The sequence below is a fragment of the Bos indicus x Bos taurus genome, chromosome 10, assembly GCF_003369695.1.
Source record: "Bos indicus x Bos taurus breed Angus x Brahman F1 hybrid chromosome 10, Bos_hybrid_MaternalHap_v2.0, whole genome shotgun sequence".
Taxonomy (NCBI): Eukaryota; Metazoa; Chordata; class Mammalia; order Artiodactyla; family Bovidae; genus Bos; species Bos indicus x Bos taurus.
Window position 1 is genome coordinate 55,250,900 of NC_040085.1, and position 13,012 is coordinate 55,263,911.

Consider the following 13,012-nt stretch of genomic DNA (forward strand, 5'->3'; position numbering starts at 1 on the left):
CCCCGGGCTCTCAACTTTGGATAGCATTTATTCTGTAGAGCCATGGGGCCTTGCCTCAGACCATACCACCCTGATGTTTTACCTTCTTCTACTTGATCAATTCTGCTTTGTCTAGGCAGGTGAATTACAAAAACAGCAGAGTGGTCATTTAATAGGAATGCTGTGAGCTTTAGCATAGCTTTAAAGTTTTTGGACAGAAGCATCTCAGAAACACATTGGTAATTTGGGTTAAAAGAAAAAGCTAGATGCTAAAAGTGGGCATAGCCCAAGTTACTGTAGGCATTTTCAAAACATCTGGGAATGTTTTAGAAGTTATCTATAATCCAGGTACAGCATAAACCTCTTTCTCCTTAACCTACAGCCCTTGGGACATAAAGAGCCTCTCTCTGCACTTATGAAAGCAGTTCTCATGAGTCAGTTCCATTTCTCATTTGAAAGGAAAACTCCTGCACCTGGGCAAGCCTTTCCCTGTAACAGAAGCCAAAGGCAATGTTTGGATCTACCATTAAATTAGAGCCCATTGGAAGTTCTGGAAACAAAAACCCCAATTGTTCTAGAAATAGCACTATTTAAAAAGTACCTGGCACACAGTAGGGCCTCAAGTTATATTTTCTGAATGAACGAATGACTGAATGAAAGGATGGATGAGGAGGTAACTTGGTGGTATCTCTATTTTTTGACTTCAGCAGCACCAGAAACTGTTCAGCCAGGTGCCACGGCCCAGCCTGCCAGCTCACATTCTTTGCCACACATTAAGCAGCAGCTGCGGAATGAAGACTGCTACCATGGCAAGCTGAGCAGGAAAGCGGCAGAGAGCCTTTTGGTGAAGGATGGGGACTTTTTAGTTCGAGAGAGTGCAACGTCTCCTGGCCAGTATGTGCTGAGTGGGCTACAGGGAGGCCAGGCAAAACATCTTCTCCTGGTGGATCCTGAAGGCAAGGTATCATTGACCCACACTACAGTTTCAGTCTTGTGACTCAGGTTATCCTGAATGATAGGTCTAAAACCTGATACTGAAGGGTGTTTAAGGTTAGGGTTTACTTTGTCTTGAACCCTCCAGCTGGAGCAGAAGTGGTAAATAGAAGCTAGTGGAGGAGTTTGAGTGGGAGTCACCCTAGAGAATCACTTAAAGGGCAGCCTCTTTCTGCCCTTCTTAATGCAATTCAGTGAATTAAATGAATACCTACTGCATAGAAGTTCAGGGATTCACAGTTAACTTGCTGAGTATCACACAGAGACTTTACTTTTGGGATGCTTGTAATTTCATAAAACAGATGCTTAAATAATTGAGAGTGGACAGAGGAGCCTGGTAGGCTGCAGTCCATGGGGCTGCTAAGAGTCAGACACGACTGAGCGACTTCACTTTGACTTTGCACTTTCATGCATTGGAGAAGGAAATGGCAACCCACTCCAGTGTTCAGTGTTCTTGCCTGGAGAATCCCAGGGACGGGGGAGCCTGGTGGGCTGCCGTCTATGGGGTCGCACAGAGTCGGACATGACTGAAGCGACTTAGCAGCAGCAGCAGCATAAGAATGGTTCAGCCAAAGCATTATGGTATTTCTCAGGATAGAGGGGGTGCTTTGGTTGAGGCTGACTGAAAGGCTTTTTTGCAGGGTCTGACATGTACGATGAACCTTGAAAGAGGCCAGCCGTTTTAAAGGTGGACATTTGGAGCATAGGGAAGGATCACAGGAGCAAACAGAGCAGTGGAATAATATTAAACCAAACGAGGTATGGCTAGAGCAGAGGGTGCCTGTAGACATAAATGAGCCAGGACAAGAAAAATGAACAAAATAGTAAGTCCTTCTCTATAAACAATTACTCTAAACATAAATGGATTAACCTTCCAAAACAAAAGATGCAGAATAGCTGGATGGATAGCTGAATAGACAAGATCCAACTATATGTATGCTATTTATAGGAGACTCACTTTAGATTTAAGGACACATATAGGCTGAAAGTGAAAGGATGAATAAAGATATGCCATGCTAACCCAAAGATAGCAGAGGTGGTCATACTTTTGTGACGCAAATATTTATACGAATAGGGACATGATAGACTGTATCAGAAAGAAACATGGCAAAGAAGTTGGTTGCAAATTTGGATTAGGACAAGTGTTTACCATTTTCCTAACTGGGAATGACAGTTTCTTTAAAAAGATAATTGGGAATGAGAAAATAGTTTACTAAAGGATACAGAATTAAAAAGTATTTTACTTTTCTTTGTTCAGCCAGTTATCTCATTCAAGGATATGTCTGTTTTTACCCTGTGGTTGTTTATCCCTTTCAGAACTGTTAGGATTTTGCCTAAATACATTTGTATTTCCTTTTCAAGGTGAGGACCAAGGATCATGTATTTGATAATGTTGGCCACCTTATCAGATATCACATGGATAATAGTTTGCCAATCATCTCTTCTGGAAGTGAAGTAAGCCTTAAACAACCAGTGAGAAAAGATAATAATCCAGGACTTTTGCATTCTAACAAATGACCATTTGGAAGTACCATCACACTGATGCTTCAGGAAAGTTCACTTTGTATTAGGACACAAAGATAATTCAAATTTGGTTTCTAGGTACATTAGAGCACAAACTGTGAAGTGTATCTTTCTGAGACCATCATGGACTAGGTCCTTTACAAAACAAAGAACTAAGAAAAATTGATCTTCAGAGAGTGAAAATCAGAAAAGGGGAAGAGGATGTGTCCATTTGAAAAGAAGTTATACATATGCACGGATGTCACTTTGTAAGGCCATATTGTGTTGAGAACAAGCTAAAAGCACAATTAAAATTTTACATGCTAAAGACAACTTGAATGAACTGCTGGGGCAGTGGTATGTGCCTTTCAACTTGATAATTTGGGGACATTTTCATATTGGGGAAATAAATTTCAAATGTCTTCATATTCTATAACTATAGAACCATTTGCCAAAAGAGTTTTTCCTTGTTATAAGAATCAGAAGCAATTTGCTTAATAGTTACTGACTTTATTTTCTATTTAGCAGCATTTTCACTGCAGTGTTAAAATAAATTTGACATTGAATTTGGACTGTGTCTGTGCCAGTGGAATCAAATGGAAGGCCACTGAAAGCACTGGTCTGTCTCATTGGCCCGTCCCGTTTGCTAGTTAAAAGCTTGGAGCCCAGCTTCTTTGGCCTAGTATTTCTCAATCTTTGCTATTTGGACTGTTTGCATGTAACATATGACAAGCTAAAGAAGCCAAATGTATCAGTCATTTCTGGTTTCATTGCGTTTCTCCCTTCTTTCCTCTCCCCCTCACTCCCCTGACTCCCCAAAAGAGCTCGTGAGTGCATGGATTTAAAAAAATGACAAACCAGTTCTTCATGGTCTGTCTCCATATTGGTTTTATTCTTATTTAAAGTACTGAATTTATTTTAAAGTATGGGGAAATATCCCCTTGATTGGCGGTGACTGACTCATAGTCCCTCATCTACATGTATCCTTAGCACCTTTTCTAGATATGACCAGACAAAATGTACCAGGGAGAAGACACTGAATGAAAAAGTTGAAAGGTTTGCCACATGTTGGCACACCTGGTAAACTGATGAGGTAATGAAGCATTGTGTAGGTTAAAGCGCTGAACGTGGTCTCAGTATGACCTTGAGCAAGTTGCTGAATCTGTCTAGACTCCAGATTCCTCATCTATAAAATGAGGGAGCTGGACTAGGTAAAGTCAGAGGTCCATTTTAGCCCTACCGTAATATGAGTTTATAAAAAGCAAATTTCCCCTTTATTGGGGGTTAGTGTTGATAACCAGTCTGTATAATTAGTCTGGAAACCAGTTTTTTTCCTTTAGTCTGTGTCTGTACTCACTGAGTTCATCATTCAGATAGCAGAGATCTGCAGCCTTTCAGTTAAAAACATTGGAACTTTGGGAAAATGTACGTAGTGGAGATAGAAGTAGATTTGCTTATTTTGAGTAGCAGAAAACAGCTTTGCATATAGAGATATGGCCATTACTTTAGAATTTTTTTATCATGAATTATCTGGACAATTGCCTTAATTCCACTTCACTTGGGTATGTAGATAAATCTTTGCAATTGTGAAATATTTGCTAAATTTTAAATAAAATATGAGAAACTTCTTTTGGATAGAAATCATCAGAAATTAAGCACACTGAACTCTAATTATGTGAAGGTTTATGCTTTTATTTTACTTACACTGTCATTGGCTTCTTCGATATGTTGTTTTCTTTTATACAACTAGAAAATAATCTATTTTTCCTCAATTTTGCATACATTATAATTCTTGATTATTTGTCCTCATAAAGGGGATCAGCATGGGTATAAATCAGTGAAATTTATGGGTGATCTAATTACCTTAACAGGGTTGTGGTCTCATTCTGGTTGAGCAGAGTGATAACTGGGTTGGGTGGAGGAAAGAGTTCTTGATGCTGTTAGATGCGAAGAGAATGACTGATGTGAGCAGTATACATAGATGATCAGTATTTGTAATAGTATAAGTAGTTAAATGGGCAAATACTGTACTTACAGCCACAGGCACAGTTAAAAGAAAACGAAACAACAAAAGAAGATTGATTGCATGCTATTTTAATGTCACATTCTTATCTTCATCTATCTTAAAGCAGAAATCCATTTGCATATAAATATCTGTAAACAACTTTTCAAAAAAATAAATGATTATTGCTTTATGACAATTGACAGAATATGTCTGATGTTTGGGATTTGGAAAATTTATCGTTTGTAGAATGTGTCAGGGACCTGACAGGAAACAGATGGCTCACTTAAATTGGGTAACTGGAGAAAAGTTTAATAAAGGGACTATTTACAAAGGTCTGGGCAGAGTATGGGAAACCACAAGGGAGGAGGCAGTGCTCTTCAGCCAGTGGTGGAGGAACGGGAGGGAGCAGTAACAGAATCTGCAGAGTCCTGTGAAAGGGCTGCCTATTAGGAGCTGTGGGCTACAGAGGAGGGGCTCTTAACCGGCCCTGGGGACTCCACTGGGAGGGGAGGCTAAGGGGCATTATACTCTCTGGGCAAAGGATAGCCTTTCAGCAAATGATGCTGGAGCAATGGTACATCTGTAGGCGTAAGAAAGAACCTCACATTTTATGTAAGTATTAACTCATATGGATTATGGACTTAAATGTAACATGTAAAACCATGATAACTTTTAGGAAAAAAACACAGAGGAAAATCTTCAGGATATGAGTCCTTAGACATGATCCATTAAAGGAAAAACTGTTATGTTGCACTTCATCAGAAGTACAAATTTTTGCTCTGTGAAAGCTCTGTTTAGAGGATAAAGGACAAGCTATGGACTGGGAGGAAATATTTGCAAACCACATATCTAGAATACATAAAAAAAATTCAGAAAAGTCAACAGTAAAAATTCTAATTAGAAAATGGGCAAAAAAATGCATAGACATTTCACTGAAGATACACAGATGACAAGAAGCATGTGAAGTTGCCTCATTTCAGTTAGGCTCATTTCACACGCTAGCAATGTTATGCTCAAAGCTAGGCTTCAGCAGTACGTGAATTTAGAACTTCCAGATGTACCTTAGCTAGTAGGGAAATGCAAATTAAAGTCACAATGAGATCTTACTACACACATAACAAAATGAGTAAATGAAAAATAATAACAACACCATGTTGGCTAGGATGAAAAGAAAGTAGATCATGTGTGCATTCCTGGTGAGAATGTAAAATAGTACAGCCACTTTGGAAAGCAGTTTGGTAGTTTATTAAACAACTAAGCATGGAACTTACATTCAACCCAATAAATTGTACTCAACGGCATTGGTCATACAGAAATAAAAACTTATGGTCCCACAAAAATTTGTACAGGAATGTTTGTAGTAGCTTTCTTTTTAATGACCTACAACTGGAAAAGTCCCAGATATGGTCCTTTAATGTATGAGTATTATACAAACTGTCATCCATGGAACAATACTCAGTAGTGAAAAGGAATGAGATAATGATACACATAACCACTTAGATCTGCAGAGATTTAGGCAGAGCAGGAAAAAAACCAATCCCCAAAAGTTAAGTACCATAGACTTACATTTATATGACATTCTTGAAATGTTTTTATAAAAGTATAGAAATAGAGTCAGTAGGAAAGAGGGAAGTGGGCACAGTTGGAAAAGGCAACATGAGGGACCCTTGTGTGATGGAATTGTTTTGAATCTTGACTGTAACAGTGTGGATAATTTGGCTGTCTTATTATACTACTGTTTTGTGAGATATTATCATTGGTGGAAGCTGAATAAAGCTTATAGGAGATCTCCCTGTATTATTTCTTACAATTGCATATGAATCTATGATTTTATCAAAATAAAAAGTTTGAGTAAAAAAGTTTGGGAGTAAAAGATATGGAAAGAGATTGTAGGAAGATTGCCACTTTAACCCTTGGCCAATTCACTGAATATACTGAATCCATAGAACATGGTGGTTGGATCATCTTGGTAGTCCTAGGTCCCATCATTCTAGGACTGGGAGGGGTCATTTTTGGCTGAGCTGCATGAGACCACCTCCATTTCTTACTCAAATGTAAATGTTGGATGTCTTCTCCAGAGACACATTAATAAGATCCAAGAATGGCAAACATAGACTGTCCAGAACCCCTCAGATCTGTTGAGCCATTTCTGTGTGTTTTGCTCCTAACTGCCTGCACAAGTGACCCTGTTCATTCTAAGGACAACCTCAGGCTAGGCGAGCTGCTTTGAGTTACCCAGAGCCAGAAGTGCCTGTGGGCTTCCTCTTCCCTTCCCTGGTGCAGGAGCAGAAAAACTCAGCCGATTACCCCATCCTGATTACACGCTAGAACTCCCTAGGGGGTCAGGCTAGGCCAAGCACTACTCCTGAAAGCACACCCCTGCCTGGCTTATTCCACTTCCAGGTCCAGCTTCCTCAGTCCCTAACCACTTTCTCTGGGAAGCTCTTCCTTAGTAAATCATTTGCACTCAAATTTTCATCCCAAAGTTTACTTCCGGGAACCTGACCAGATAGAAGATAGAAGAATATAAAATAACTTTAAATTTGTATTCTATTACTGGACAATAATATCTAAGTGCTCAAATACATTAACATTTTTAATAAATCCTATAATTTCTTATAAATGGTATTATGTTTCATTTTGTTAATATCCATTGAACTTGTTATGTAGGCATATAAAACACCACTTTTATAATCTTGTTTTCCTACTTCTTTTTAATCTACAAGTTCTGAGTGGGCATGAAACTCAGGGGAACACTGTTCAAACTCTATATGACCCAAGCTTGCTCAAGTCAAAAGATATTTTAAGGTTCAGATTATCACAGAACCAAGGAAAAGATGAACTGTCAGGCTTTACAAAGTACAGGAACCAGGCAGATCCATGGCTCTGAGTGGCAGAAATTCATGATCATCAGTCTGAGTTTGCACTATATACGTGACACAGCTATGGAAGTGGTGTATTTCCCGTAAAATACAGAAAGTGTAATAAAAATCTGCTTCTCTTCTGTAGGGTTACAAACTTGATCAGTTTCATGGAGTTTTATTTCTGTTGTCTGGGAAGGAAATATGATTGGCTCAGCTTGGGTCTGGTGCTCACCTTTGACCCAGTCAGGTATGGCCAGGTCTTGGAGTGGTGCGGAGGTAATAGTGGCTGAGGGCAGGCGTAGATTCTGTGATAAGCTGCTTAATAAGGAAAGATTAATGGATGCTCAAAAAATACTCTTGAATATATAATACTACAAATAAAAATCTGATATTCCTCAAATAACCCTGTTGAATAGTGTTTCTACATTTAAAAAGCTCTTTCACACAATCTTATTTCATCCTTGTTACAATTCTGCAAAGTAGATATTATCACTTCTGTTTTCAAATAAGACCGTTGAGGCACAGGATTAAAGAGTGGACAAAAGCTAGTAGGTAGGAGAGCTGAAACTTGAACTTGGATCTTCTTTAAGTTCAGTGCTCTTTTGAGGATAGTCCTCCTTATTACAGGATGACCTGATAGCTCTGACACCAAAGAGAAGGTAGGAAATAGGAAGGAATGATGGCTTAGCTGCACCTTCCTAAATGATCTGAATCAGAGGGACCACATCACAACAGTCATTTCCCCGTGAAATGTAAAGGAGTTTGGTAGAGATAGTTCCTCCCAGCTCACAGGTAGGTCAAAATGCAAAGCATTTGACCCAACCTTTGACCCAAAACATCCAACATTCTATAAATAATCTTTGAACCATTCAGGGCCCCTGGAACTTTTTCTCTCTTTCTTCTCATTTGTCTTTATTATCCCAGAATGCCTCTGTGTGCTTGTGTTTCTCTGGACATGTTAAATGCATTCCTTGTGCCTTACCACACCTTACCTCTGTAGCATGCCTTTTCTATTTCTCCACACTTTACACTCTTCTTTTGGCTATCTTATTTCGGCCTATTTCTCCAGTCTTACCTTTAAATACAAGAATCTTTTATTTGTACTGACTACCGGGAGTTGGTGATGGACAGGGAGGCCTGGTGTGCTGCGGCTCATGGGGTCGAAAAGAGTCAGACACGACTGAGCAACTGAACTGAACTGAACCCTTCCTATTGCAACCACTCTTGCTAATCAACTTGCCTGTTAACTCTTTCTCTTATTCCAGGAACTTTCCCTGAGAGATCCTTCCTTATATGCTTACTTTTCCCCAGAATTAGTACTATCTACTCATATTGCATGTAGTAAACTACTTTTTTGTGTGTTATCACTGGTCTTTATATGTAAGCATCTTGCACCTCAGAGTATGGAGTGGGGCTGGGATCATGCCTCCCATTTTATATTCAAGCACCTAGACCAGGAATTAAACATGATAGACAGTCAGGAAAATAGTGTAGATTATAATATGTCCATGCACGTGTTGGTGCTAAGTCACCTCATTCGTATCTGACTCTGTGTGACCCTTTGGACTACAGCCCACCAGTCTCCTCTGTCCATGGGGTTTTCTAGGCAGGTATATTGGGAATGGTTTGCCATGCTCTTCTTCAGAGGATCTTCCTGACCCAGGGTTCCAACCTTCATCTCTTAACAAGTCTGGCATTGACAGGCATGTTCTTTACCGCTAGCGCCACCTGGGAAGCCCATAATATGTCCATGCTGCTGCTGCTAAGTCGCTTCAGTCGTGTCCGACTCTGTGTGACCCCATAGACGGCAGCCCACCTGGCTCCCCCGTCCCTGGGATTCTCCAGGCAAGAACACTGAACACTGGAGTGGGTTGCCATTTCCTTCTCCAATGCATGAAAGTGAAAAGTGAAAGTGAAGTCGCTCCATCGTGTTCGACTCCTAGTGACCCCATGGACTGAAGCCTACCAGGCTCCTCCGTCCATGGGATTTTCCAGGCAAGAGTACTGGAGTGGGATGCTGTTACCTTCTCCGAATACGTCCATAGCTCCACTCAAATCCATTTTTAGAGGCAGGGAGCTCTGACATTCTTTGTTTTTCATCTTTTGTCTTTTAAGTGTGTAAGTTTCACTTTTATATATAGTGATGAGATCTGGATTTCGGGATAAAGGAGTTGGATTCAAATTCTGTCTGTTTCACATGAACTGTGTAACCTTGAACAAGTCACTTAATTATTATTATTTTTTTGGTCAGTTTCTTCTACCGTTGAACAGTATCCTAAAACCTGTACTAGCCCCTCACAGGATTGTTGTGAGGAAAAATGAGTGTCTGTAAAAGAAGTTATCAATGTGTAAAGCACTATGTAAGAGATAATAAACACTGTCCCTTCATGTGCTTCCTCTCCCTTAACATGTTTTTTTTTTTTTTCCCTTCCATCTAAGAAATAGCTATTTATGGATAGGGATCATTTAGCATCCTTGCTGTAACATTTCATCTTAACCCTTAACTTGGGACATTACAAGCACCTTGCTGATGGACTGTGGTGAGACGTGGAAAGCCCATAAAGCCTAGTTCTTACACACCTTGGCTCAGATTTCAACAACTGCCATTTACCTGAATGCCTTTTATTTGCTTTTTCTGAAACAAAAAGACTTCATTTTATTTGTTCATTCATTTACTCATTAATCAAATTTATTTTGATTGCCTACCAGGGGCCACAAAGCAAAGTAGTGCCTTTAGATGTTGTTGGACTTAGTGAAACAATCACATAGCAACTGACTATAGTAGATAGTAAGGATTATAGTAAGAGATGTACACTGTGTGCAGAATGGAGAAAGATCATTTCTACCGAGGAAGGGAGGCGTGTGTCATGAAAGACTTCAGAGGAGGTACTCCTCTATCTTGAAGACTGAGTAGGGGGGGAAGTGGGCAACTCAGTAGAGGTGAAAGAAATAAGCAAAACAATACCACTCTGGGAATCAGGGGCAGCCTGGCCAGAGATTTCACTCACCTGTTGCTATGGATTAAGTACCTATTATGTGCCAGACCCTTATGCTTGGGTTACAGGGGTCAGTATAGGCATCAGGGGTGGGATGGTGGAGGTAGCAAGAGGCAGCTAGTCAGGTTATGAGCAACCTTTAACAGTCCTTTTACTCCATACTAATATATATGGGAAAGGGTTAAAAAGGATGTGTGAATCTGCTGCTACTAGCTCCCTCCTTGATAATTCACTGGAACCATTTATCCCAGGAGGTTAGACACAGTAGAGAGCTTTACTGCACACTGGGCTGCACAGTCTTAAAAGAACAGGTTAAGAATTGAAAGAGACACGTGTACCCTAATGTTCATCGCAGCACTGTTTACAATAGCTAGGGCATGGAAGCAGCCTAGATGTCCATAGGCAGACGAATGGATAAGAAAGCTGTGGTATATATACACAATGGAATATTACTCAGCTATTAAAAAGAGTGCATTTGAATCAGTTCTAATGAGGTGGATGAAACTGGAACCTATTATACAGAGTGAAGTCAGAAAGAAAAACACCAATACAGTATATTAACGCATATATATGGAATTTAGAAAGATGGTAACAATGACCCTATATGGGAGACAGAGAAAGAGACACAGATGTAAAAAAAGACTTTTGGACTCTGTGGGAGAAGGAGAGGGTGGGATGATTGGAGAGAATAGCATTGAAACATGTATATTATCATATGTGAATAGATCACCAGTCCAGGTTCCATGGATGAGACAGGGTGCTCAGGGCTGGTCCACTCGGATGACCCTGAGGGATGGGATGGGGAGGGAGGTGGGAGGGGGGGTTCAGGATGGGGAACACATGTACACCCATGGATGATTCATGTCAATTTATGGCAAAACCACTACAATACTGTAAAGTAATTAGCCTCCAATTAAATAAATAACAGAACAGGTTAACAGGGATACCTGGCATGCTGCAGAGTCAGACATGACTTGGCGACTGAAGAACAATATTAAGTGACAAGAACATTCACACTAGAGGAAATTCAGGTAGTAAATAAACGTGGAAAATATGTCATTTCATCAGTAAAGAAACACACATTCAAACAAGGCGGGACCTAGTAAGCAAGAAGACTCAGGCTTTTAAGGTGATGGGGAAGCAGGCACCCATCACCTGAGAGAATCGGGTAAATGCGAAAATCTCTAAGGTTGGGCAAAGTGAGGGATTCTGTTGCAATTGGAATTCAGGCGTGGGGAGCGTAGTGGGCGCGAGACACTGCACCAGATGGTGAAGTGAGGGGCAAGGAGTTGGGGCGAGACCAGTTCCTCCGCGCCAATGAAGGCTAGGTGCTTGGGCGTCTCTAAGTAACTGATAAGCCCGCCCTCTCTAGAGTCAACACTTTCGTAATTGGCTCAGGAATCCACCAATAGGTACACAGGAGGAACTTCCCGCCACCTCTGGCGCCCGCTTTTAAACAGCCGTGTAATGTTTGCAACTGCGGGCGGATTTCTCAATCTAGCTTGAAAAAGGCGGAGACTTCCGCTTCTATGCCCCGTCCCGAGCCGGCATAACCCCGCCCACCAGGCCCGCGTCTAGACTGCAATTGAAGGAAGCGGCTGTTCCTCAATGGGCTCGGGGCTCAGTGGGCTCGGTTGTGAGTAGGAAGACGCTAGCGGGTTAGAGCCCGGGAGAAGTATTTCCTAGAAGGTGGTGTTCCTCTGGAGCTTGAGTGTCACCGTTGTGACAGCATCCGTGGCCTCCGGTGAGTTTCGCTTCTTGGCTGGGTTTGGGGCTGGGATAGGAGGAGGTGCGGGGTCCTTGGGATCCTGGTTGAGGCTTCCCGGAGGACTGATCTCCTCCCTCTCCAAATCCCGGTGTGGTGAATTGTTTGCGGGTGTCGGGGCTCCGCCTTTGGCTTTGAAGTGTTAGCCAGATCTCAAGTTCCTATTTAGAAATGACGTTTGGGAAGCATCCTCGCTTCCTCCAGACTGCTAGGGTAACCCCGAGACCCTGCCCTGGGGACCCCCGCCGTGGTTACCCGGCGCTGTGCCTGGCTCACAGTGGGTGCTCTGTACACGTGTGTCGACCGAGTGCAGGTGACCTGGAAGCCCAAGCCAGCAGCCCCAGGCATCCTGGGCTCCGTGGTCCTTCGGTCTCGCGGTAGCTGTTTGTTGTGCCATAGTTGAAGCCAAACGGAGTTCCTTGGTAAGGACTTGGCTTATTCTTCGTTCAGCCTGTGGTTCCCTACTCGTAGCATCCTCTGGGCACCCTGAATGTATTTGTTCAAGCTGTTGTCCTTAGTACTGGTCACAGGTTATTGTCATTAGCCTTTATGTCTGTTTTCTGTTCTTACATCAAGTCCTGATAAACTTTGTAATCTTGAACAGTGCTTGCAAGTAATTGCTGAATGAATAAAACAGGCCTCCTAAGCCTTAGTATGTTGCAAGTCTGAAACAGACTAATGTTCTCTGGCTGTTTCCATTCTTGAAGCTAACATATAAGCAAGTAAGTAGCATTATGGCACCCCACTCCAGTACTCTTGCCTGGAAAATCCCATGGATGGAGGAGCCTGGTAGGCTGCAGTCCATGGCGTCGCTAAGAGTCAGACACGACTGAGCGACTTCACTTTTCACTTTCTTGCATTGAAGAAGGAAATGGCAACCCACTCCAGTGTTCTTGCCTGGAGAATC

General features: G+C 41.6%; 2 protein-coding genes across 10 annotated transcripts in view; both read left to right on the forward strand.

Moving 5' to 3' along the window:
* The window catches only part of SHC4 (SHC adaptor protein 4), a 136,906-nt gene extending 132,226 nt beyond the window's left edge, over window positions 1–4,680 (forward strand). Inside the window, exons 11-12 of one of the 2 annotated variants that reach the window (XM_027554058.1) lie at window positions 690–940; window positions 2,335–4,680. In XM_027554058.1, coding sequence (XP_027409859.1) covers window positions 690–940; window positions 2,335–2,490 — 407 coding nt within the window. In that variant the 3' untranslated portion in view covers window positions 2,491–4,680. Of the gene's footprint in view, window positions 1–686; window positions 941–2,334 lie in introns of both variants that reach the window. The other variant, XM_027554057.1, reaches the window with a different exon arrangement.
* Window positions 4,681–11,911: 7,231 nt separating this feature from the next.
* The window catches only part of CEP152 (centrosomal protein 152), a 101,838-nt gene continuing 100,737 nt past the window's right edge, over window positions 11,912–13,012 (forward strand). For all 8 annotated transcript variants that reach the window (XM_027554060.1, XM_027554063.1, XM_027554062.1 and 5 more), the window contains exon 1: window positions 11,912–12,084. The gene's annotated coding sequence lies outside the window, so the exon portion shown is untranslated. The remainder of the gene's footprint in view (window positions 12,085–13,012) is intronic.